Raw genomic sequence first — 24,877 nt, 5'->3', positions numbered from 1 at the left:
ATGAGCAACGTCTTGACATCATTACCCTACTTACGATCCCAGATGGTTTGATTTAATGTAGAGCGCTCTACGATATCGAAGATTCGGCAGTAAATATGTTATGAATAAAACAGTATTTTAAAATAGTCTGAGGAAGGAGATTGCATGTTGCTGAGATGCGTATGCTAAGATGTGTGGTGTGACAAGAAGGGACAAAGTTAAGAATGTGTATATTAAAGTAAGTTTGAAAGTAGTGCCAGTGATGGAGAAATTGAGAATCGGAATGTTTGCGTGATTTGGACATGTTATGCGGAGAGGTGATGAACATATAAACAACAAAAAAGTAATGAAATTGAAAGTGTATGGCTATAGAGGTGGACGAAGACAGTAAGAAGTATGGATGGATTGTGTGATATAACGGCTGATAAAGATGAATGAAGAAGGAGTACATATTGTGCCGACCCTCCGTAGGGTTAAGGACAGGTTGATGATGAGACGGTAGAAGCATTTCGAGGGCGAGGCAGTGCCACTGCAGAAACGAGCATGACTGAGAAGATTTTTTTATTGCGAATAAAGAAAACCAAATAAAGAAGTCAAGACATTCTATACCATGTCATTCATCTATGAAACATTTAGAAAATAAGACTCTCATATATAAAACATAAATATGGTAAATAATAGACAAAGGTTTATGAAAAATTCTATTATATCATAAGGTACCAATCACATACATTAACAAATATTTTCGTTAAATATGAACACAGGAACTTTTAAGAAAAATAACTGAAATATGTCCATCAGAAAAGATTTACAGGTCGTTGTCAGATATTCAGAGATTATGTTCACCATTGTGACGATACTGCCGCAAAACGTGGTGGATGAGAGCGGTGCGTTCCACTGTCAGAGGTCTGGCAGTCTGGCCTTGTGCCAACTCCTGCTGTTCGTTAGTACCTTGCCGATACTGCTCACCATTGTACCTTCCATTTCCCTGTCTACCATCATCGGTCTCATTTTCACTCTGTCTTTCTGTAGATTCACTGATTGGTCTACCTTGATTGTTCACGACTGCGTTGAAGCCATTCAAGTCGTCAGCACTGTAGTCTACTGTTCTGGTGATCCCATCAGGCTGAAGCAGGGAATATTGTCCTTGCACGATGCCACCATTCCTCGTTTCATGCAGTCTTTTATAATCTCCAGTGTGTGGGTCGTTGACTTGGTACGCGAAATTATAGTTGGGTGCAGGTTCCTCGTATTGTATGGGCACATAGATAGGTATAGGCGCTTGATGGAAGACCATACAGGCCGCAGACACGATGAGTCCTGATAAAATCACTAGCTTCTGAACCATCTTGATTGCTTGCGTTGTTGTTGTTGTCTTGCTAACGGTGCAGGATCGAATGTGGTTGGTGGTTGTGATAGTTACAGTATTTATATTGAAATGAATGAAACATTAAACCACATTCAATTGTAACCCGAAGATACTTTAGATATGCAGTAACATAATATGGGAAAATTAGAACGTGATATTGAACAATTTTCTGAAAGAGATTTGTGACGTTTACGACGATAATTTGTTTATGCTTTCTTAATTATTTAGATATGTTAGTGTTTGAATCAACTAAAATATTAACCTTTTAAGGGACTTGATAGTAACAAAGGCATTCTCGATACTTCTACCGACACTTTCATAAAGCTTATTACCAAGTTTCTAATGATATGAAATAGATTGTTAAAAATACAAATTAGCGTTTATTTGTTTTTCCACTTTGTGTTCGTTGGTGAAAACATGTATTGAAACGCCACAGTTTTTTCAAGCACAAAAATCTATAGAGATTGTCACTTTTTTATTTTATTTTTACTTTAAGTGGCTGTAAACTCATGCAACATGACATGACTTGCAACTAATATATAAATCCTATAGAGTTAAACGCCTAAAACTTAGAAATTACGGGATCAATTTGAATATTTATTGTGTATTACAAAGTCCAATTATTTTTCTTTAGATAGTTTTTTCTGCCTCTCTTTCTATTTACATAAAGGCAAGCAAATATTGTACATCTCTTCAGAATTTTGGATTGCTTCGAAATTTACGATATACACGAATTATCCAGTACTAAAACCAATTTGACCTAAGGAAGAGCCTGTTCCACAAAGTTCGAGTTAATCCTGAATAAGCTATTTGGAACTTGTTTGTCAAAAATCGTCCTCGTTGTTTCACAATCTCCAAATAGGCTGTGAAACGCAACTATTCTGACATGAAGCTTGATGTCAGTTGATTTATTTGTTAGTTAGTTATCCAACAATTTACTTAAACATTGTGAAAGTCCTAAGAGTAAGGTATAAGAAATACCAAAATTACTAGAAATCAAAAACATTAATTGTCTACTGCAAAAAAGAATAGAAATGTAATTTTTTCCCGATATTCTTTTGTTGCATTGTAAACTTTACTATTTCTTATATGTTCTTGTTTCAAGCATTTGAATAATGCAACAAAGACAGTTCTGGCGTCCGCTGACACAGATCCTACAGTATTGTCTCGCATTATAGTTTGTTCTGGAATGAAACATTTCTCGTTACACCTGCAATCTTTTAGTGTTCCACTTTCAGCTGTTTTGTTTTCTTTTGTTCTCATTATTGTCTGTTCTGATACTTTTTAATAATTTACTGTCATATTATTTCTTAGAGTAAGTGATATATTGGGTACCTTATTATGATTTTTTTATTATTTTTTTTTACTTTCTACTCTTTTACCTTTTCTCGTTGTGAATACTATATCAACTTGGTATATTTATCTTTGAAATGGAATTTATTCTACTTACATTTATCATGAAGTAACTACCCTATAATTTATATATATCTTAATAATATTAGAAATAGCAATCTTTAGATGGATGGACGAATGTTTTTTAGAAGGTATCTCCAGAACAGCTCAACGGTTCTTGATGAAATTTAGCAAAGATGTAGGACAAAGTCAGGAAGAACACGTAGGCTACTTATTAAGCTTTTTTTTCCGCGAGGACGCAGTCGCGGGCGACAGCTAGTAGGAAACAATAAACGTTATTAATAATTAATACAATTATTGTAGGTGACACAAACACTGACGATGGAGTGGGTGATTATTGTTTGGTGAAAGCTTACGCTGCTTAAATTATATTACGGTGTCTGGCATCATAACTTTTAATGACTATATCAGGTCAGACCTCCCGGAGCCAAAAAAATAAATCGTATAAAAGCTAAAAATAATGGTGTTTTTTGAACAGATTTCTGAGATTTAAATTTTATAAATAAACAATTGCTTTATAACCTCTGCATAATATTCACTACTTAAATTTAAAGTTACTTACGGTAAAATAACGGGTTGATTAACATTATAAAGTAAAGAGAGGTTATGACCTAAGATTGAAAACAGCAGTCCCGAATTTAAAGATTTACTATGTAATCTTAAAAGCTCTTCTTTTAAATAATGTATGTTTTATTATCAACTAGCTGTCGCCCAGGACTCAGCCCGCGCGGAATAAATATCTTAATTAGTTGCCTTTGTATTCTTTCAGGCTATGTCCTACATCTATGAAACATTTCAGCGAGGTCCATGCAGCCGTCCAGGAGAAACATTATAAAAAACATCCATCCATCCATACATTTATTCATCCATCCATCTAAACTTTCTCATCATACTAGTAATATAAATGCGAATGTTTAGATGGATGGATTGATGGATGTTTGAAGGTATCTCCGGAACAGCTCAACGGATCTTGATAAAATTTGACACAGATATGGAACATAGTCTGGAAGAACACATAGGTTAATTATTACTTTTTTTTAATGCCGCTCGGACGGAGTATGATATTAATAAAATCTACACGAGCTATAGAGGATAACTTGTTAATAAATTAAAACCGTATGTATAAAAAATGATATTTATTTAATTTCCAATAAGTGATTCAATCACAATCAAGTTTTTAAACAAGATCAAGAAGAAACAGCATCATTCGAAACTTGCAAGAAAATTGATCTCCCTTTAGGGTAACTAGTGAGCGTGACGATACTGACGTAGGACGTGGTGGATGAGTGCGGTGTTCTCCACAGTCAATGGCCTGACTGTTTGCTGACCGGTAGATTGACGGAACTGTTCCTGTTGTCCATTACCACGACTCTCATTTTCTTCTCTCAATGCTTCCTCTTGTCTTTCAGGAATAGGTCTGCCAGCATTATTCACAACTGCATTAAACCCGGTGCCTTCATCAGCTCTGTACTCTACAGTCCTAGTGATACCATCAGGTTGAAGAAGAGAGTAATGTCCGAGCACAGTATCTCCTATTCTCGTCTCCTGCTGTCTCTTGTAGTCTCCAGTGTGGGCGTCATTTACCTCGTAAGCAAAGTCATAGTTCCTGGTAGGCTCTTGATACTGGATAGGCACGTAGAGTGGTACTGCTTGATGCAATACCATGCATGTTGCAGACATGATGAGACATGACAAAACAATCAGTTGGTGAACCATCTTGCTTGATGTTGTCTTGTGAGAAGTTGTGTTGAATATGTTTGATCACTGGATTTGATTTGGTATTTATATGATATCGGCGGTGGTTAAATGAAATAATATATCTATTTTTGCAATAATAGTAATATGAAATGTTAAGTGGGAATATGACACCCTGTAGCAATTGGCAGCGCAACCTTGACTTGCTGTGTTTTCGCGCTATAAACGCTATTCTATATAGGGAATTGTCTGTTAGATATTTATTCATATTCATTCCTTTATTGCATGTTACAGTACTTATATTCATGTTTACAATTGTATTGTTAAGAACTTACGTGTAACACCCTGTAAGGGCATAGCAATATATATGTAGGTACCAGAGTGTACAATAATAATTAAATTCCATTAAACATTTTCCAGTTTACATAAATAGTAATTTAAAAATCAAAATTTATCATTAAATAATTCGTTCAGGCTATAATAACTTTTTTGTATGAGAAATTTTTTGAGTTCTTTTATAAATTTAATAGTCTTTGGTATATCTTTTATGTAGTTAAGTAAATGGTTATAAATTTTAATTAACATTTATTGATATGTGAATGTAAATTCAAGAAGAAATAGGATCATGCCCAGTAGTGGGCATCATGTGGTTGAAAAGAAGAAGAAGAAGAATGTAAAATATTCCGTGTAATATGTATATTAATATAATTAAAATATAGCAATGAATTAAAAAAATAATGTATGTATAAGATACCCAATTGGCAAAGTTCCAAGAAACATCAGCCTCTGAATCGTCACAGAATTATGAAAATAATTATTTAAATAAACTGTCATTAGTACCATCCCCATGCCTTAAATCTCATTTGTTGGGTCGTACCAGATTTCGTTCTTAAGATCAATTTATTTTTTGTTACTTCAATCATTAAAAGAAGAAAAGTTCATCAAGAATCATCATCTAAAGTTAATAACTTATTAAAATTTATATTTTCAAAGTTAGCGTAAAATATAATTAGGTAAAGTCTGGATTATATTACATAATGTATGTGATATGTTGAACTGCGGAGACTTGCTTATTAAACTTGAGACGATGAAGTTAAATAAGTAATTTCAATTCATAGCCAAGGACGTAGTTTAATACATTGCTTATTGTGTATGACAGTTTGGTATAACATAATTCGAGGTTACTGATCTTGAATATATCTCATTTTTTATATATTAAAAGTAATGACGACTTAGGGTTTATCTCACGCTCGATTTTTTTGGTGTAACTTTACATATCAACTGTGGTTAATTAATTTTTATTCCAAAGAAAACGAGAGGGATGGTTTATAACGAAACATCACAATAGCATCCAAAGTAGAGGGCGGTTTGTAATTTGATGAACAAAAATTTAATGGTACACAAGATATTGTGCAGAACATTTTTGGTATCAGCCGCCTACAGTCAGCGGGACAATTGACTGCGGGGGCAGAGCGTACCTATATACTACCTGATGACATTTTCAGCCCTATAATATATTGAGTATTAAGTTGAATAGTAGTATCTCTCAGAGATATATGCACATGCAGCTAAATATATGGTGGTACACAGTGTCCCCTCCGAGACAATAACGACCGAGCTATCCTTTTTTAAAACCGACTTACGGCCATTTCCAATAACCAATCTATCTTTAGTTTCACATATTAACAATAAGCGACTACGACTTAGGGTCCTTCAAGAAGCGAGCGTATCACCATCTCAAAGGCCTGCAACGCATCTGCGATTCCTCTGGTATTGCAGATTTCCATGGGCGTTGATGAACACCTTGGTGTTCCCGCTGCTCGTTTGCTCCCTTCTCTTATAAAAAAAAGCAAATCTGTCATTTCATACATACTAACTTTGCAATAATCCACCGAGAGATAGAATTTCCTATCGAATAATCTATTTATCGACAGGAGGACGGATAAACTACTAATGATAGAGCGCTCATATAAAATACTTCCACATCTAAAGTTTCCGAGTTACTTCTCGATAGGCAGATATAACTCTAGTTATATCTGTGAAATTTTGTTACTCCATGTTTTTTTTTAGAATTCGGATGAAGATATTCTTTTACAAGCGTTTAGTTTCACCTGTCCTTATGTTTGTCATCAAATCTTGCAAATTAAATTTGCTCCACTTCCCGGTTATTTATTGAGCTGAAATTTTACATATACGTATAATTTGTGCGATACTGCAATATCATCTTGACATGGTCCTGATCTGATGTTGAAGCTGTAAGATAGTTGTAGGAAATTCTTATTAAAGACACAAACACGTCGAGCTTGGGCTCGTTTGAATCGTCTTCAGAAATAATTAGGTTTTTTTTTTAAAAAAATTATTAGTTATTATAATTAACAAGGACATAATAAAAGATTATTTTTAAAAAAGTTTTTTTTTTCTTTTGAATTTTTTAAATTAGCATTTGCCCCCTATGTCACTATACAGTGTTACTACCCATCGGTGAAAGAATTTTTCAAATCGTTTTAGAAGTTTCGGAGCTTATTCAATGCAAATAAACAATTAAATATTTCCTATATATTTTTAACTATTTGAATATTTTTTTCCGATATGATGAACGATTTTTTATTTCTTAAGAATAAATAACAAGAACTATTATATTGAAAACATTTATTTATTTATATAAACATCATATTGAAGAAAATGGCACAGAAAAGGAATCAGCATCACGAGTTTTAGGAATTGTCGCAATGTGCTAGGAATAGGGTGAGATAAACTTGATTGGGGTATAGGGGAAAATGAGGCTAGATTTAATTATCTGTAAATAAAGAACGTGATTTTTAAATGTCTCATAACTTTCTCGTGCAATTCTCAGTGTAGTCATAATCTGACACTGAATCTGAAAACAAATTCTTAAATTCCTTCATGATATTCGTCACCAATTAGAACTTTCTAGTTAAATTGCAACTTTCAACATAGTCTACTGTGTGGAGAATGAAGAAATAAGGAATAATTTGCTTAACAAAATCTTCGGAGTCATTATTTTCGTCATCGGTATATATGGTTTTCACCATTACGACCAGTTTTTCAAGATATGATGTATCAAGGCTTGAGAAAGCGATGGAGACGAGGTTGATTGCTCGCTTTGAGTTTGCCAAGATTGCTCCTTAGGTCTCTCTTCTTGCTTACGCGAGTCATTATCTTTGTCTTGTCTCTCAGGAATGCTTGGTATCCCTACGTTGTTGACAACAGCGTTAAACCCGTTTTCATTGTCAGCTGTGTACTGCACGGTCCTGGTGATTCCGTCAGGTTGAAGGATGGAGTAGTGGCCCACCACGGAGTTTCCGTTCCTGGTTTCTTGAAGTCTTTTGTAGTCTCCAGTGTTTGCATCGTTGACTTCATAACCGTAGTTATAGTTTGTCGGCTCCTCGTACTGGATTGGTAGGTAGACTGGTATGGTCTGATGAATGACCATGCAGGTCGCATAGACGAGAACCGCGGAAAGAATTATTAGCTTGTGAATCATGTTTACTAGTTTTTGTCTTGATGTGAAGACGATTGCAGTATGATTTGTAAATGGTTAACTACGAGAATTTATATTGATTGAAACTGTAATACGATCTTGTATTTTGTAAGTGGCAACGAGTTGGTTAGATGTTAGTTGATACCCTACGTCTGTTAGGATTCGACCCTGAGATTTGTCTACTTTTGCCTAAAGAAAATAAATTTACGTTCGTTACTTTATAATTTTATTTAAAAAACTTAAAATTTAATTTATAAAGCTGAAACATACTCAGAAACTTATTGTACATTGAATTTTCCATCTAAAAAAAAAAAATTCAGTCGAATTGATAACCTCCTTCTTTTTGAAGTCGGCTAAAAATGAGATAACAATTTTTACTGTCGGGCAGTTTCGGGACTGGAAATCAACTGTAAAAGCACACACATTCTGTTAATTTATTTGGCAGTAATATGTAAGGACAAAGTGGGATGGTCCGCTGCCTAAATAAGTGATTTCTCATTTGGTTGCGAGGTCGTAGCTAGTTTAAACTCTGGTTACATCCACACAGAGTCTATGCATGGAATAATACAGTGCCCTCATTGTTCACACAAGAATGATTAATATATACCCTACAACTTGCTGTAACTCATGTGTGATTTTACACTTTTCATTATACATTGTATCTCGAAATATAAAAAACACTAACTGGTTATTAAAAAAATCGCTTAGTGTAGATTATTCATACTAAATCTGTATTTAGGGCTGTCTTTGTGACTACTTAATTACTCTTTTAGGCACGGTTAGCAGTTCCTTTATTGTAGATTTCGAGGTAGTTTTAGTATGGGAACTCTTCACTAAGGGTCCTACTAAGGGGTTTCCTTAAGTATCGTATTAAACGACTCTGTGTATGGCTGTTAATAGTTTTACCAAAAAATGATATTATCAAAACAGCAATGAAAATCTTCTCCCATACAAAGCGTTAATAAACAAAAGCTCTATACCATGGTTGCACAGACTTATGAAGACTAGGGGCCACTCGGGAAAATCATGAAGTTATGGCGGGCCGGCCGCCAGAAGTATAGGTAATTAAAGACAATAAAGAATTGGTAATAATTTATTAAAATTCAAAAAGTATTTAATAATTTGAAGCGTGGCACTTGCTCTTGCTCACACCGCGCTAGAAAGTTCTTGATTTCTCTACTATTTTGAACTTTAGATAAAGGCGGCAAAGGGATGTTACTTGACTTAGTATTTTTTGGCGCTAGATTTAAATAGAGCACGCGCGAGATTCAAATTACTTTTCGAACATTTTTTTTTTTTTGGTTTTATTCTGTAATAGAATTAAATATTCTTCGAATGTACGAGAGTATTATTTTGGCTGTCGGCGGGCCACCTTTATTCGACCGGCGGACCGCGGGCCGCTGTCTGTGCATCCATGCTCTATACTATATATATAGTATTAAAGCAAAACGATTTCAAGAGCGAGTACCCTCGTTTACACCATCTTAAGAGTACTTATACTCTGTGCTCTATAATAATATTGAAATATATCGTACTTATTAATCTAATGCAAACGAACCGGGGGTTACACAATTGCTCAGGGTCGGCTATATTCATATATTTATCCTATTTAAATAAAGCATCAGGTTTTCTATAATTAACAAAAAATCTTTATAATTTCTCACTAAAGGTGACTCTTTGAGTAGATATTGATATATTTAATCTTTACTAAGGTAATGCTTAAGAAACTAATTAACGATTCGTAGTATGAGTAAGTTATTTTGCTAAAAATAGAGGCATTGTTTTTTTTAGGAACAGATGTAATTTTTTTATAGCTTATATAGGTTGAAAATTACATTAATATTTTCCTAAAGGCCCATCTCTTTGGTAAACAACGGTTGTGAGCAACCTTGTCCTTTCTACAGCACAAAAATAATTATGGGTCATTACAGGTGGTGAAAATCAGTCAGACGTGGGCGTAAGGCTACTGGTGGAACCTAGCGACGCGGTAGCTGGCGCGGGGCAGCGCGTGGTCCTGGGATGCGCCGCCGCCGCGCCCGCGCGTCTCAGCTGGCGACACTCCAGCGCCGCGCCGCCCACGCGCGACCACACGCTCACCACTACCGACTCCTACAGGTATCAAGCAAAGACTAGACTCCGCAGCAGCATTAACTGTTCCATGAATGACCCGCTCGACCGTAGCAATACCACGACCACACGGAAGACAGGTGTCAAGTGGAATTCATTATGCGTTTCGTCTGATGACTGCATGTACCGAAAGCCGATTACAGTCCTCTTTCCTTACACATCTTTTCCTAAAAAACTGGAAAGGGGAATTTGATTTGGCTAGTAGAGTGTATATGGTAGTATACATTTGGCAGAACATCATCAACCTCTGTTCTTCTCCAATTGTGTGACATATTATAGGAAGCAACTGTCAAACGGTTCCCTGGTTATCGAGAGCATGTCGTCCGCGCTGGCCGGTCAGTACCAGTGCGTGGCGACTCGCGACGGTGTCGGCACCATTGTCTCCAGGATAGCCACTGTTTTCTTAGCAGGTTTGTTATAAACACAATGTGTTTGTGTATTCGTAGTGAATATATTGTAAATGTAAACGGCTGTTGGAAGTGCTTTTAGAAGTATCTATCCAATGATCAGTGTTAGGCAATCAATCTGCAACTGAATCTTATGGTTGGCTTATTCTTTTTACACTTGTTACTATAAAAAAAGTTGCCGATTTTGCTTTATCATCTTATCGATAGAAGCATTTTGTGAACAACTCCTGCATTTTACATATTGGAATGAATTAATTTAGTTGGGAAAAGTAATATCGTCGAAGTTTTAAGTATAGTTACACATATATGTATCGAACTATGTTTGTATGTACTGTAGAGTTGCCAGAAGTGGTAGAGACGCTGCGAACAGTGTCGGGTGCTGCGGGGTCGGGCGCGCTGCTGCCGTGCGCGCTGCGGGTGCCGGCCCGGCTGGCGGTGCGCGTGTCGCCAGCCACGCCGCCGCCCGACCGCCGCGTCTACGGCAGCAATGCGCGCGCGCACGCTCAGCCGCCCACACTCAAACTCAACGTAAGTAGTATGTCTAATACGAGATAGTGTTTATTGATATAATAAGACATCGGCAAGGTAATTTCTTGAAATACTTAAATAATGACCCTTCATTAACATTATGTTTAAACATGTGTACAACTTGATTGAACATGTATGTAGTGATAATCACAACTTTTGGTATATATCCGTTGGTATAACTGACTTATTTCAGGTGACATGGTTGAAGAACGGTTCGCCGGTACGCATGGAGTCAGCGCGGGTGTCGCTGATGCCGAGCGGTGCGCTCGAGCTGGATCCCCTGCGGCCGCACGACGCCGCGCGCTATCGCTGCCGGGTTGCGCTCGCGCACGCACCTACGCCGCACGTGTGAGCTACATACTGCACTTGATATATGGGACATTAAACATTTTATAAGAGGTAGACGCAAGCAACAACAAAATCCTTTGCACAAATTGACCTGCAATACCTCGATCATACAGAAGACAGGCGTCAAGTGGAATCAATTCCGCATCCCTTCCTCTGTTTATTAAAGGTAGGCATCGCATCTGCAATTGCGGTCTATGGGCAACGGTCTACGGATACGCTATTTCGCCGAATTCAGGTCTAATCCAAAAAAAATCCGAAGCTTAGAATATTATTTCAATTTTCAATATCGACAGGACTAATTATAGACTATAATACATTCCACGTGGTATTGTTCATATTACAGCACGGGTCCAGAGATTGACCTTCGTGTGAGCCCGGAGCTGGCGAATGTGGAGACTCCGCCGCGGTTCATCGCCGTGCCGCAGCCCGTCACAGTCATTGAAGGTAACCTTAACCTTTTATATCTATGATCAAGAACATTCGAGATTATTTAATTGTCTGCTGGTATGTATCCATTGCATTTTCTTTACTTTTTTTAATATTATTCTGTCTCAGGGGTTAAGCACTTGACTTGCAATCTGCAGGTCTTGGGTTCGAATCCCGCCATGTACCAATGTGTTTTTCAAGTTTCGATTTACATATGTACATTTATCCGACGTTCTTACGGTGAAGGAAAACATCGTGATGCTGCACATATCTGAGAAGAAATTCAATGACATGTGTGAAGTCAACCAAACTGTACTTGGCTAGCTTGATCACCCCTAACTTAGGGTGGGCTCCGAGCCCCTCGGTGGGGACGAACAGAGAGCTGATGATGAATTTAATATGAAACATGGTATATTCAGGTGCGTCGGTGACATTCGATTGTGCAGCAGTGGGTTACCCCAAGCCTGAGATGATCTGGCTTAACAACGGAGTCGCTATAGACCTCAAGTAAGTCCATCATGCAATACCTACATCAATAATTTACAATTTTTGTCGTCATTCAGTTCCTATGATTATTATATAGGTGTTAACTTTGTAGTGAGTTACGACCGAAGTTAATATTCAAATTCAAACGTTATCAAACATTTATATTCCTTTTTATTCTTTTTTTTTTTTGTTTTCTTAATTATGTAATAAATTCATTAAAAAGTTCTGTGTAACCTTTTTATTGTACTTAAAATTATTAAACTGATTTTATAATAGCAATCGCATCGATGGCGTTTGAATAATTTTTATACAAAGCAATTTTAAAAAAAACTTTCAGATTTATTTAAGGATTGAATATTGATGTAGTGTGTTTCGTGTATCCAGTGACTTAGACTCCCGCTTCTACCTGGTGGGGTCAGGGTCTCTGCGTGTGCAGAGTGCGCGTGCGCTGGACGCGGGCGTGTACACTTGTCGCGCACACAACCGCATTGACTCCGCCGACCACTCCACACAGCTGCAAGTTCTGGTGAACTAACTTATACTCTCTACACACACTTATTACACTGGTAGAAATACTCTGAAGCGTAGGGTAAATCTCATCTTATCGTGGTAAAGGTATCTCCGGAACGGTTCAACGGATCTTGATGAAATTTGGCACAGATGTAGAATATAGTCTGGAAGAATACATAGGCTACTTATTAAGTTTTGTATTTAATTCCGCGCGGACAGAATCGCAGGCTAAAGCTAGTGTGATCATAATTCCTTCCCACTCTTATGACCAACGTATTCCTAAACTTTATCAAATATAGTAACAGCCTACATAAAATTCGTGTGAAATGTCATATTTGGTCTGAAGTCATAGACCATCTTGGTCATATTGTGTGTGTTTGCGCAGACCGCACCGCGTGTGAGTTTGCCGGGCGGTGCTGTGGCGCGCGCTGCGCCGCGGGGCGAGCTGACACTGCGCTGTGAGGTGCGGGGCAGGCCTGCGCCCACAGTCTCCTGGCTGAAGGACGGGGAGCCCCTCACACCTAACAATAGGGACATCGCTCTACTAGACGGGTATCTTACTAGTAGTCTCACAGTTTAATCAAAATTTAGAGTTATTTCTACTTCAAGTCATACTTCCAAACATATGTCACTTCTGTGATGTGCAAAAGGAGTATTAGCATTTTGTCTACAATTTTATTTTGTCTGGTTTTAGTTTAACGCTTTCCTTTAACCTCCCCCTCGTCAGCACATCGCTACGTATCCAGGGCGTGCTGTCAGTGGACGCGGGCATGTTCCAGTGCGCGGCCAGCTCGCCCGCCGGCAGCGCGCTCGCCGCACTCCGCCTCATCGTCACCTCCTCTGCTGATGGTGAGTCTTCTCATACCTGACAGGTGACAGGATAACCTGTCGTCATGTTACAGCTCACAATGTGGACGACAAGATATTTTGTTGCGTTGATACAAAAGAGCATTTTAAAAGTGACAGTGTCATTTAAACATCTAATTTAAATTTGTTTTAATCCATCCTTCCTTTATTTTATTTTTATTCATTATTTTTCTGTACTTTTGTATTTATTAGTTTTATTGTTTTTTTTCTTTACGTTTTTTATTTTTCTCTTTTTCTTTTCATTAACAGATACAATATCCCGATCCCAAAATTCCCAGACTAAAAAGACCTTTTCCAATACCACCCACGACATTTTCAACACCTTAATATCGGGCGGTTCGAATTCGAACCTTGACCCAACGTCCGAAGATCTAGATTACATCGGCGAGACTTCATCAGCGTACACTTCGGGTCCGGACGTCGACTACGATTCCTATGACTCTGACGGTGACAATTCCTTTCACGCTGCCGAAGGCCTGGATCTAGACGAGCTGGGCCAGGGGAACGCGACTATCGTCTCTGCGCCTAAGGACTTAAAGGCGGTTATCGTGAAGCACAGATTCGTGACCCTCAGCTGGGAAGAGCCGGAGCGAAAGGTTGAAGACATAACGGGGTACGCCGTCGTCTACAAAGTTAAAGGCAGCGAAAGGTAAGTGATGAATTAAGTTACTCACTTAATAGAAAAAAATAACATTTGAGCTCCTTTATATATTTTTTTGGACAGTGAAAACTCACGCTTAGCCCTTTAATACTGAGCTGTGCATTAATATAAATGTCTTTGTGAACAGAGAGCGCGTTGCCCGGGGCAACCCTCAGCGGCACGAGATGAACGTCGCTTCCCTGCAGCCCAACACCACCTACCAGTTCTCTGTCATCGCCTTCACACACCACGCCCACTCCCCACCCACACAGGTACAGAAAATACCAGTAAAGACTTCTCAGATCTCTATAGATCGCTCTTTCTGGACTTTTATTTATTATTTATATTATTATGAATCCCGACATGTGTTGTAAGGCAATCTAAAGTTAAAAAATATATATGTTTCAAGACTGAAACCCTCCCAAGTTTTTTATATTTTGATGTGTAACAGATAATAGAAGCTACAACCGCAGAAGAGGAGCTGACGTACGGACCACCGCAGGATGTGCGAGTGGAGGCGCTGGGCCCGCACGCAGCGCGCGTCTGGTGGACCCCGCCCCCACCCGCACAGGCTCCGCCCCCCACCAGATACGCCGTCTACTACACTGATGTAATTACACTAGTAATATAATCTTCATACAGTTAATTATATGCCGCACACAATTTCTCATGTGATCTTTTCAAGTCTGCAAGCTTACTCAAAGTTATGTATTGTTCCAGGAGGAGACAGGTCGTGAACAGGTGCAATGGGCGGAGGGCACATCGGCGACCCTGAGCGGGTTGCGTGCTGCGGCCGCGTACCGCGTGCGTGTCGCCGCCGCCGGGGGAGCGCCCGCACCGGAGCTGCGCGCCCGCACGCCACAGGACGCGCCCGCAGCGCCCCCTGCCAACGTCAGCGCAGTACCCAGCGGAGCTACGGTGACTTGATCACTTTATTCAATTACTTCAAATCAGTAATTACTACTTACAACAAGATTGTGGTACATTACCATTCTTTTCGTATCAATTTGAATGCTCTTTGTTCAGTCGATCTTAGTCCGGTGGGAAGCGCCGCCGCCGCGCACTCACCGCGGCCCCCTGACCGGGTACAAGGTGCGGTACCGCGCGGGCCCGCCCTCCGCACGCCGCAGGGCGGAGTCCCTCACCACGCCCGCTGACGCACGCCGAGCTGAGCTGAGAGATCTCGAAACTGGCACCACGTATCAGGTACTCGGAACATGAATAAAAACAACTTATTGTAGATCTCTTTGCTGTAATTGATTCTTTAATTAGTCACAAAAGACCATTTTAAGACTCTTGAATGCGGAGGTTAATCTTTTACATTGAAGCCTTTTCTTTACCTTGAAAAGATTATTGGTTGTCCTATTTCTTCTTAATAATTGTGAAATCGGATGCTGTTGACTGATACAGTCGTTCAAAGAGTTTCCTTCATTCATTGATTCGTTCTCAGGTGCGGGTGTGTGCGATCAACGCGAACGGTTCGGGTCCGTTCAGTGAATGGGTGAGCGCGACGACACAGGCCCGCGAGCGAGGCGAGGCCAGAGTGCCCGCACCTCCTCCCAAACTCACCAGTAAGAACACTTCATATCATTCACTCATTCACTTCTCTACATCACTAGATCTGGATCTTTCTTTTTATCTCTTAGTGCTCACTCGATGCTGTATTAGATTATAAAATCAATTTAATTAATATAAAATAACTAAATAATAAATAAATAATTAAATACGGTTATACTAAAGTCACCGTGGTTATATTCTGGTTTAATGTCGAGATTCCTTTTTTGTCATATTTATGAATAAAAGAAATCATTCTCGAATAAGTTCTTCGCCAATATTTCGACATTTTGTCGCACGTTTGGCAAATGACAGACAGTTCATCCATTTCATTGTCGATTTATATCGAGGTCTTCGGAACTGGTGTTGTGGTTAACTAGACAATATTGTCTGTCTCATAATGTTGTCACGATCAAACGGAATCAGAGTGAGACGTGACAGAAATGGCACCGTTTTGCAGCGCGTGCGGGACGCGACTGGATCTCGGTGTGGTGGGGCGGCCAGGGGGAGGGCGAGGGGGAGGGCGAGGGCGAGGGGGAGACGGGCGGGGCGGTGGTGCGCGGCTACTGGCTGGGCTGGGGGCTGGGCGTGCCCGACGAGCGCTCGCACGAGCTGCCCGCCCACCTGCGCTCCTACGTCATACGCAACCTCGGTCAGTCGCATTGCATCTCGAAGGATCGCCGGATAACGGTGATCGGGTCACGGTTCGATGTCTCTTTGTGCAATTTCCTAATATCCATATTAAATAAAATAAAAATATTAATAGAATTGGCTAAAATAAACACTAAAACTGAGTTTTAAAGCTTAACTATAAATTTTACTTCTAAATCTAATAGATTCATTGATCACTTCTTCCGCCATGAACACTGTTATAAATTTCATAATCTGTTACACATAAATGGACTCTATTACCATCTCGCAGAGTCGAATTCTGAATACGTGATATCGTTGCGGGCGAGCAACGCACTGGGCCTGGGGCCCGCGGTGTACGCGACCGTGCGCACGCGACCAGCGCTCTCGCCCGACGACGAGCCGGACGACGCCGACGACCCGGACGATCCGGATGACCCGGACGACCCCGACGATCCGGACGACGACCAACCGCCGCTCATACCTCCAGTCGGATTGAAGGTGACGTGAACTACACCACTGAGTAAAAGTAATTTTGAAAATTGATCATACGTAATTATTTGACAATGAGATGTCTCAAATTCTAGGTGATCATGTTAAGCGGAACTACAGCTGTAGTGTACTGGACAGATCCCACACTTCCTAAAGGACAAGTAGGTGTTTTTTTTTTTCAATAACAATTTTGTTACATGTAAAAAAATCAACGAATAATGTATTATGGTCGTTAAGACGGCGACGGACGGTCGTCGCTACGTAGTGCGGTGGTCGACGAGCGGCGGCCGCGCGCGCACATACAACGCTAGCGACCTCAACTGTATGCTAGACGACCTGCGACCTTACACTACGTATGAATTCGCCGTCAAACTTATCAAAGGTAAGGTGCTCATTCAGTGTCATGTAATTTCATTTGATAAGTCACCGATAGATGGCGTTAATATTAATTGTAAACAACGCCATCTATCGGTGAATTATGCATAAATGTGGTAACAGGAGGCCGTGAGTCTGCCTGGTCGATGTTGGTGAGCAATACGACGTTGGAGGCAGCACCCGGGTCACCGCCGCGTGAGTTGCGCGTGTCACCCGCAGCGCCCCCCGCCCGCGCTGCAGACCTCGTGTGGGCGCCACCACTCAAACCCAATGGAGCCCTCACTGGTAACCTCACTATGACACCTCATACTGACTCATATATAAAAAAAAAACTTGTGAGCCGTCATGCGACGCCTGGCAGATGTGAAACATCGTGTGTGTACAAGTAATGTGCATAAAATATTAAATAAATAAATAAATGAAGGAATGAATGAATTAATGAATGAATGAATGAATGAATAATAATAAATAATATTAAATATTATTAAAATAAAATATATATGTATACCTCAGTATAGCGTGGCGTCCCGTCGCCACGGCAAGCGTCGCCACGCCAACAATTCGGTTTACAAGTGATCCTATAGATGTTTCACATCAAAAACATTGACTGATATTCACATCCTGCTCGAAGGACCAACCAACATCATTTGGCACGACTTGAGTTCCAATAAATAAATAAAAATTGCACTTGTAATATTTTATTCTATGTTTGTTCCAGGTTACGTAATAATGTACGCGATCCAGCGATCCGGGTCAGCGGGTGTCGCGGGCGCGCCCGAGGAGTGGACCGCTGTGGCGGTGCTCGGCGACCGCACGCGCTCTCGTGTGGACCGCCTGCGCCCGCGCACCACATACATCTTCAAACTGCAGGCACGGAACAGCAAAGGTCTTGGACCTTTCAGTGCACCCGTGGTCTATACCACTGCCATGGGTAAGATAATTCTTTCATGATTGTTCAAATAATAATAACTGTGATCTCGCCTTACGTAATATATACTGTATTTATTTATATAGAATTATCAACCTCAAAAATAAGTTTAAAGCTTCTAACTGTAAAAATAACGATAATTCCATACAAAATTTCACCCCCACTTTCAACCCCTTACAACCCCTTTTTCACGTTTAAATCGGTTCAGTAGTTTTGGCGTGAAAGCGAGACAGACAGACAGAGTTACTTTCGCATTTATAATATGAGTAAGGATTTTTTAATTAAATTGTAAGAGTTAACATTTTTATCTCCAACACATTACTATTTGTTGGCACTATTTTGTAGAAATGTGACTGGATTCCCACAATGCAGTATGAGTTGTTGCAGAGAGCGGCGAGGGCGGAGGGCTGGCGAGCGCGACGTCAGCGTGGCTGTGGGCGAGTGCGGGCGGCGCGTGCGCGGTGCTGGCGCTCGCTGCAGCACTCGCACTCTCGCTCTGCTGCCGCAGGAACAGCCCCCCACTCTCCCCGGACACCAGGTACATTCACTTTCAGATTTACCTTTTAAAAGTCCTATTATCATTAAGAATCGTTTGTCACTTTAAAGTTCTAAACCAAGGTTTCCCACTTAAAGCATTACTAATTCTCACTCTGTCTTCTATTGACCTAAATCAGAATAAATAATAATAATAATAATTGATCTTAAAAGTAGGTCATTTGGCAATGGGGTCTGAGGTAACAGTTCATTTTGGAAAAGGGGGGACACTTGTCCAAAATAGTTTGGGGATTAACGGGACTTAACGTCTCTTAGTTAATGTACAATGTATTGCAGTACGTACCAGAAGGCGTCAGCATCAGCAGCCATCAAGCCGCCGGACCTTTGGATCCATCACGACCAGATGGAGCTCAAGCACATGGACAAGAGCCTGCACAGCTCCGCCAGTAAGAGTACGACATGTTACTGTATTTTGGTCCTTCGATATCCGGTTTAGTAATATTCTTAGTTCAGTTTTTATATACCCTACATTTTTCTTACTACTCAGTCTGTTAGTTTGTTAGCAGTCCTTTACGGTAAATATTCTAAATACATACTGAAGAGTGCTTTAAGAAGGACTCTGAGTGTGACAACTACATCTCTAGTTTACATAAAATTTCATATCTCAAAAGTGGGAAAGATATTTTATGCGCAAAATCCTCAATTAAAACGACATTGCTAGTCACTGAAATTCCTTAAAAAGATAAAAATGTATTAAATATGTATGTATGTATGACTATGCCAGTATCAGCGGGCAGTGTGGACGGTCCCAACGCTCTGGTGTCATCAACTCTGACTTTGGGGCGAGCGCCCGCTGCAGAGTACGAGCCGGCGCGACACGCCCCGCCCCATGGCCCGCCCCACGGCCCGCCCCATGCCCCGCCCCCGGCCTCCCTCGACAGGAGACATTACGTCCCCACATATGTCGGTATGTATACAAACATGAATACTTCTCTCAAAGGTAAGTGGTTACATACAGATGGACGGAGATATGAAATGCTGCTGTGTAAAGGTGAGGTAGAAGTTTGACTTTAATATAACTAACTTTTACCCGCGACTCCGTCCGCGCGGAATAAAAAATAGAAAACGAGGTAAAAATTATCCTATGTTCATTTCCTGGTTCTAAGCTACCTGCCCACCAATTTTCAGTCAAATCGATTCAGCTGTTCTTGAGTTATAAATAGTGTAACTAACACGACTTTCTTTTATATATATAGATATAGATGTGCTAGATCTGTAAATATGTATGTAAATAATAATAATTTATCTTTAAAATTCGACAAAAAAAATGTATACATAACATTCAGGCACATTTCGTTACATGACAGAGAAGGAAGATATAATGTAAGTGAAGTGAAAAAGACCGACATATACACCCTCTAGAAATCTAGAATATTCGGTACTGTATATGTTCAAGTTTTAGGTAAGTAAGGTTCGAGAACTACTTGACCACATCTTTCTTCAGTAAGTAAAAAATTATATAAAATCGATGTTTTTTTTTTTATTATTTGAACCCAACGCTTCTGTTAATAGATTTTATTTTGCTATTCGTTTCCGTTGAGCCCACATTTAGTTTGTTATACGCACGACTAGATGCGCGGCGGTCGCCATCTTGCGGCGGCAGTGACGACACCGCCATCTTGCGCGCGTCTCCCGCCTCCGCCACCAGCCGGCGCTGCGAGCGCTGCGACTTCAGAGGTACCTGTCATTGTTCAATGTTTATTAACTTGTATAAGACTGTTTTAAAAAAAAGATATTTAAATTAATGATTTTTGTAAAAAATATTATATTTATTTACTTACATAATCTAGTTTTGTGTCCAGAAAACTTTACAGGAGCATTATTTTTATTTGAGTTTGTTAACTTTGAAAAAAGTGTTAGAATAACTTGGAATAGTTAAATGTCTCATACATATGTGTATAAGGTTCTATTTGTTTGCAGCGATGACGGGTGTGGGAGTGGGCGTGGGCGTGGGCTGTGCCGCGACCTGTGAGAGGCGGCGACACGGTCTGCCCGACCAGGTGACATACACAACACATTTACATGCCTCAAATTAAACATTAACCGCCATAATTGTTAATTAAACGCTAAGAAACTCTATAGGTTTCTCATAAGAAATCTTCACTAAGACACACTAAAATCGACTCTGTGTGCGAAACTAAAACTAAAATTTAAATACAGTTCAAACATTTTCTTGTATAATGATTGTAGTGTTGTTGTTGTCAGAGTACGCCGCTGCTGGCAGGCGTGGCGCCACTGGGCTCGCCGCAGTCGTCATTGGCCTCACTGCAGCACCCCCACCCCTCACACCCCCCACCACCACCATGTCAGTACATACTACCTTACTATTCTAATACGTACCCATTTATGATTAGGACAACCATATTTGTTTTTCACCGATCGTTACTTGAATGACTATTCTGAGACGTGTAATTTAGAAGATTGTATGTAATTATTGTATGTATGTATGTATGTATATGTACAGGTGGGTCGGGCACATGTCCGCTGGGGGCGGCGTGCTCTGCGCCAGGGGGCGGGGCGGGCGGTGATGTGTACGCGTGCGCGGCTCGCGAGCGCGGACATTACGTCGCATACGAGCCGCTCGGACACTACACACAGTCAGTACACACTTTTACACCAATATGATAATTAAATTAATATATAGAACTTTCAGTTCCGAATAAAATATTTTCAAATTAGAAAACAATAAACTATTAACAGGTTTAACAGTGGTAGATCCCGCAACAACAATATTTGTTGGGTGCACGAATTGACCTCGCTCAGTGAAATATCACGACCTTACAGAAGACAGACGTCAAGTGGAAGTAATTCCAATTACAGTCTGATGAGTGTGGTGCCGGAGGACTCATTTTAGTCCTCTTTCCACCCTTTTCTTATTAGGAAAGGATGGGAAGGGGAAGTGGATTTGGCGGAGGAGGGGACGCATAGGAAAGAGAAATATCCTCTTTCTGTGCGTCCCCTTCTCTGTTGATTAAAGGTAGGCAACGCATCTGCATTTGCAGATATCTATGGGCAACGGTCGCCTCGCTATTGCGGCGAATCCAGGTGGCCGTTTGCTCGTTTGCCACCTTATGATTATGCTATCTATGTCTATTTACATAGAGTAAGACTTATAACTTAATTTCCAGCCGTGACTCGCTGAGTAGCGAGGCGGGCACGTGTCCCCCGACTGCGGTGGGCGGGGCGAGCATGTCTGGGGGCGGGGCCGGGCTGGCTGGGGGCGGGTCTCTGCAGCGACGCGCTGCTTGCTCCGCCCCCATGCACAGCTTCACACTCTCAGCAGACGGCTCTGATCATTCCACGCCCTCGCATTCTAAACGTAAATTATATAAATCCTTTTTAACTATAATTTATACTAACTATAGGACGCGACGCCGTCCGTGCGAAATAAAAAAAAACTTAATTAGTAGCCTATGTGTTCTTACAGACTATATTATATATCTTTGTCAAATTTCATCGAGATTCCTCGTGCCGTTCTGAACATACCTTTTAACCAACATTCATCCATCCATACATTCGTATTTATGTCAGATAATAGCAACAGATCAAGCCGAGATTCGGCCCTCTCGGGTACCCTTGAATCGGAATGCTAAACGCGTAATGAGTGACAGCCCAAGCCGAGGTCCCCTCTCGGGGGCCCTTGCGCCCAGTCACTCCATGGAGCGTCCACCGAAGCGACCTAAGAGCTCGGTGACCTCCCAATCCGGTAATAATAACAAAGTAACAGCCCGAGCCGAGGGTCCTGAGGGAGCCCTCGAGCCTAGTTACTCTTAAACGAGGTTTAGACTGAGCGCCCAGACATAAAAAAATTGCCTTTATTTATTAACATTTTCTTTGTAATAGCGGGGAGTGTGAGAGAAACATCTCCATACAAAAAGAGTGCCAGCTCATCACCTGGTCACATACCTAACAGATTGCAGCTCGGTGAGTCCATACATTATACATACACACATTCATACATAAATATACATACAAATACGTCATCAATAACAAATATTGAGACTGTTTTTTAAAGTAATTGTTAAATGTAATTGTGTTGTTGCTGCAGGTGGCGGAGTACCACACTGCTCCGAGGAGTTGGAGCCGCTGACACCGTCCAGGTCGACGGAGCGCCTGCACCGCGAGATGCAGAACCTCGAGGGCCTCATGAAGGACCTCTCCGCCATCACACAGCAGCAGTTCCATTGCTAGTGCTCAAGTGATTATGTCTTCACTAAAATGAACTTTAAATATTAAATACGAGTTAAATAAACAAGCGAAATTATAGAACGATAAACTTATTTGACCCGGTGTAAGTTGATAAATAACAATAGCACACTAGCGCCCCCCTCACAATGTCAAATGACAAAATTCTTGACTTATAAATCTATATATATAAAAGAAAGTCGTGTTAGTTACACTATTTATAACTCAAGATCAGTCGAACTGATTTAGCTGAAAATTGATGGGGAGGTAGCTTAGAACTAGGAGTCGGACATAGGAACTTTTTTATCTTGTGTGCATTTTTTTTATTCCGCGCGGACGGAGTCGCGGGTAAAAACTACTTTTACATATTTTTCATACAGAAATAAACACTTAAGACTCATCGGGTCAGATATGTCTGTCGCATTATAATGTTTTTTATAAATACTATTTGATATAAATAAATAATTTACATTGAATACTAAAGCGTAAATAAATAATAAAAGCTCAATGAAATATGAAAAAACATTTAATACATAAAAGATAACAGTTTTTTTCCCACTGACGTAAACATTTAACAGAGTCATGTTGTTTTTGTACAAGTTTTTCAACAGTGTAAACTCATTGCTATCATTCGTTATACAACAGATAATAAACTAGTAAAAAGCAATATCAACATCAAAATTAAAAATGAATTTGTAATTAAACTTTTTCATTAAACTTCTAAAGACTCGTAAAAAAAACTTAAAAATCAATTTACTGCCACACTCACAGTCTTTTATAAGTAACAATACCTTAGTGTAAGTTTCTATAATTAATTCTACACTAAGGTACATGAACCATTTAATATAAATGTGGCAATAAATGAACTTAAACACTGCCTTTTATTTGCTCTTAATTAAATTGTATAATAACAAATTAATTAATAATTTTCTATGTAAATATACATTTTTTATAAATTAACTAATAAATAAAAATACAAATAATGAAAATAACTTTTATAATGCGATTTATAAAACGGTGCCATTTAATTGAAAATATTTAAATTCATTTTTAAATTAAATAAAACTTTTTTTATTTATTTGATTCTTGTATTTAATAATATTTGCTATATATTAATAATATTTAATTTTTAAATCTTACTAATATTATAAATGCGAATGTTTGGATGGATGTATGTTTGAAGGTATCTCCGGAACTACTCAACGGATCTTGATTAAATTTGTCACAGTTGTAGAACATAGTCTGGAATAACACATAGGCTATTTATTCAGATTTTTTTCAACTCCGTGTGGGCGAAGTCGTGGGCGACAGCTATTTATTAAATAAACATACATTTTGTACTTATCTGCACAATGACACAATTATTATTGAGAAATATTATAAAAATTAATTATATTTCTAACTAAATATATATTTATGTAAAATCACTGAAGATTCCACAACATATATGTTATGTATTTCTTATTTTAGAAACTTCAGAATAAAAAAATGAGATTGTTTTTTTTTTTTTTGTGGAAAAGTGTCAAATATGGTCAACTTCATAGTTCACAGACAATTGACATGAACAGTATATTATGTGATTTATAGGTTTTTATTTCGACGTTCCTTAATTATATTATCTACGATGTAATTCAAATTTAGGTAAAAAATTGAGCCTTCAATTTATAATATTGAAATTTCAAAAATCTAAAAAAAGTGTTAAACATTCTTATTGTATTTAAAAAATATATTTACAACAGTATATTATGTTTAACTATGGTCTATTCACCCTTAACTTGGGGTAGGTTCCGAGCTGATGATAATATTATGTTTTGTGGAAATCCTTAATAATGTCCAAAATGTTTCGCGTTCTCGTATACTG

The 24,877-nt window shown here is 39.4% G+C and overlaps 4 protein-coding genes across 4 annotated transcripts; 1 reads left to right on the top strand and 3 right to left on the bottom strand.

Moving 5' to 3' along the window:
• Positions 1 to 777: 777 nt before the first annotated feature.
• On the bottom strand, positions 778 to 1,370 carry LOC106715597 (larval cuticle protein A2B). Its single transcript, XM_014508918.2, has one exon. The coding sequence runs from the start codon at positions 1,325 to 1,327 to the stop codon at positions 809 to 811; it is 519 nt and encodes a 172-aa protein (XP_014364404.2). The 5' UTR covers positions 1,328 to 1,370; the 3' UTR covers positions 778 to 808.
• Positions 1,371 to 4,001: 2,631 nt separating this feature from the next.
• On the bottom strand, positions 4,002 to 4,501 carry LOC106715600 (cuticle protein 8). Its single transcript, XM_014508921.2, has one exon. It carries the CDS (start codon positions 4,475 to 4,477, stop codon positions 4,007 to 4,009), a length of 471 nt encoding a protein of 156 aa, XP_014364407.2. The 5' UTR covers positions 4,478 to 4,501; the 3' UTR covers positions 4,002 to 4,006.
• Positions 4,502 to 7,508: 3,007 nt separating this feature from the next.
• On the bottom strand, positions 7,509 to 7,961 carry LOC106715556 (larval cuticle protein A2B). Its single transcript, XM_014508870.2, has one exon. The coding sequence runs from the start codon at positions 7,959 to 7,961 to the stop codon at positions 7,509 to 7,511; it is 453 nt and encodes a 150-aa protein (XP_014364356.2).
• A 1,743-nt stretch (positions 7,962 to 9,704) lies between these two features.
• LOC106715555 (neogenin) lies at positions 9,705 to 23,202 on the top strand. The gene is made up of 32 exons (XM_045682669.1): positions 9,705 to 9,708; positions 9,890 to 10,073; positions 10,365 to 10,495; positions 10,830 to 11,020; positions 11,214 to 11,368; positions 11,712 to 11,812; positions 12,214 to 12,301; positions 12,665 to 12,806; positions 13,176 to 13,342; positions 13,518 to 13,639; positions 13,907 to 14,306; positions 14,446 to 14,569; positions 14,749 to 14,907; positions 15,018 to 15,215; positions 15,324 to 15,503; positions 15,748 to 15,868; positions 16,312 to 16,503; positions 16,774 to 16,982; positions 17,069 to 17,134; positions 17,211 to 17,355; positions 17,472 to 17,633; positions 18,067 to 18,279; positions 18,664 to 18,814; positions 19,108 to 19,223; positions 19,556 to 19,738; positions 20,308 to 20,508; positions 20,752 to 20,831; positions 21,037 to 21,136; positions 21,296 to 21,428; positions 21,960 to 22,150; positions 22,675 to 22,755; positions 22,880 to 23,202. Exons 1-32 carry the CDS (start codon positions 9,705 to 9,707, stop codon positions 23,020 to 23,022), a joined length of 4,833 nt encoding a protein of 1,610 aa, XP_045538625.1. The 3' UTR covers positions 23,023 to 23,202.
• Positions 23,203 to 24,877: the final 1,675 nt, after the last annotated feature.

The sequence above is a fragment of the Papilio machaon genome, chromosome 19 (genome assembly GCF_912999745.1).
Source record: "Papilio machaon chromosome 19, ilPapMach1.1, whole genome shotgun sequence".
Classification (NCBI taxonomy): Eukaryota; Metazoa; Arthropoda; class Insecta; order Lepidoptera; family Papilionidae; genus Papilio; species Papilio machaon.
The sequence above is the reverse complement of the archived record's forward strand: the minus strand, read 5'-3'. Positions and strand labels throughout refer to the sequence as shown.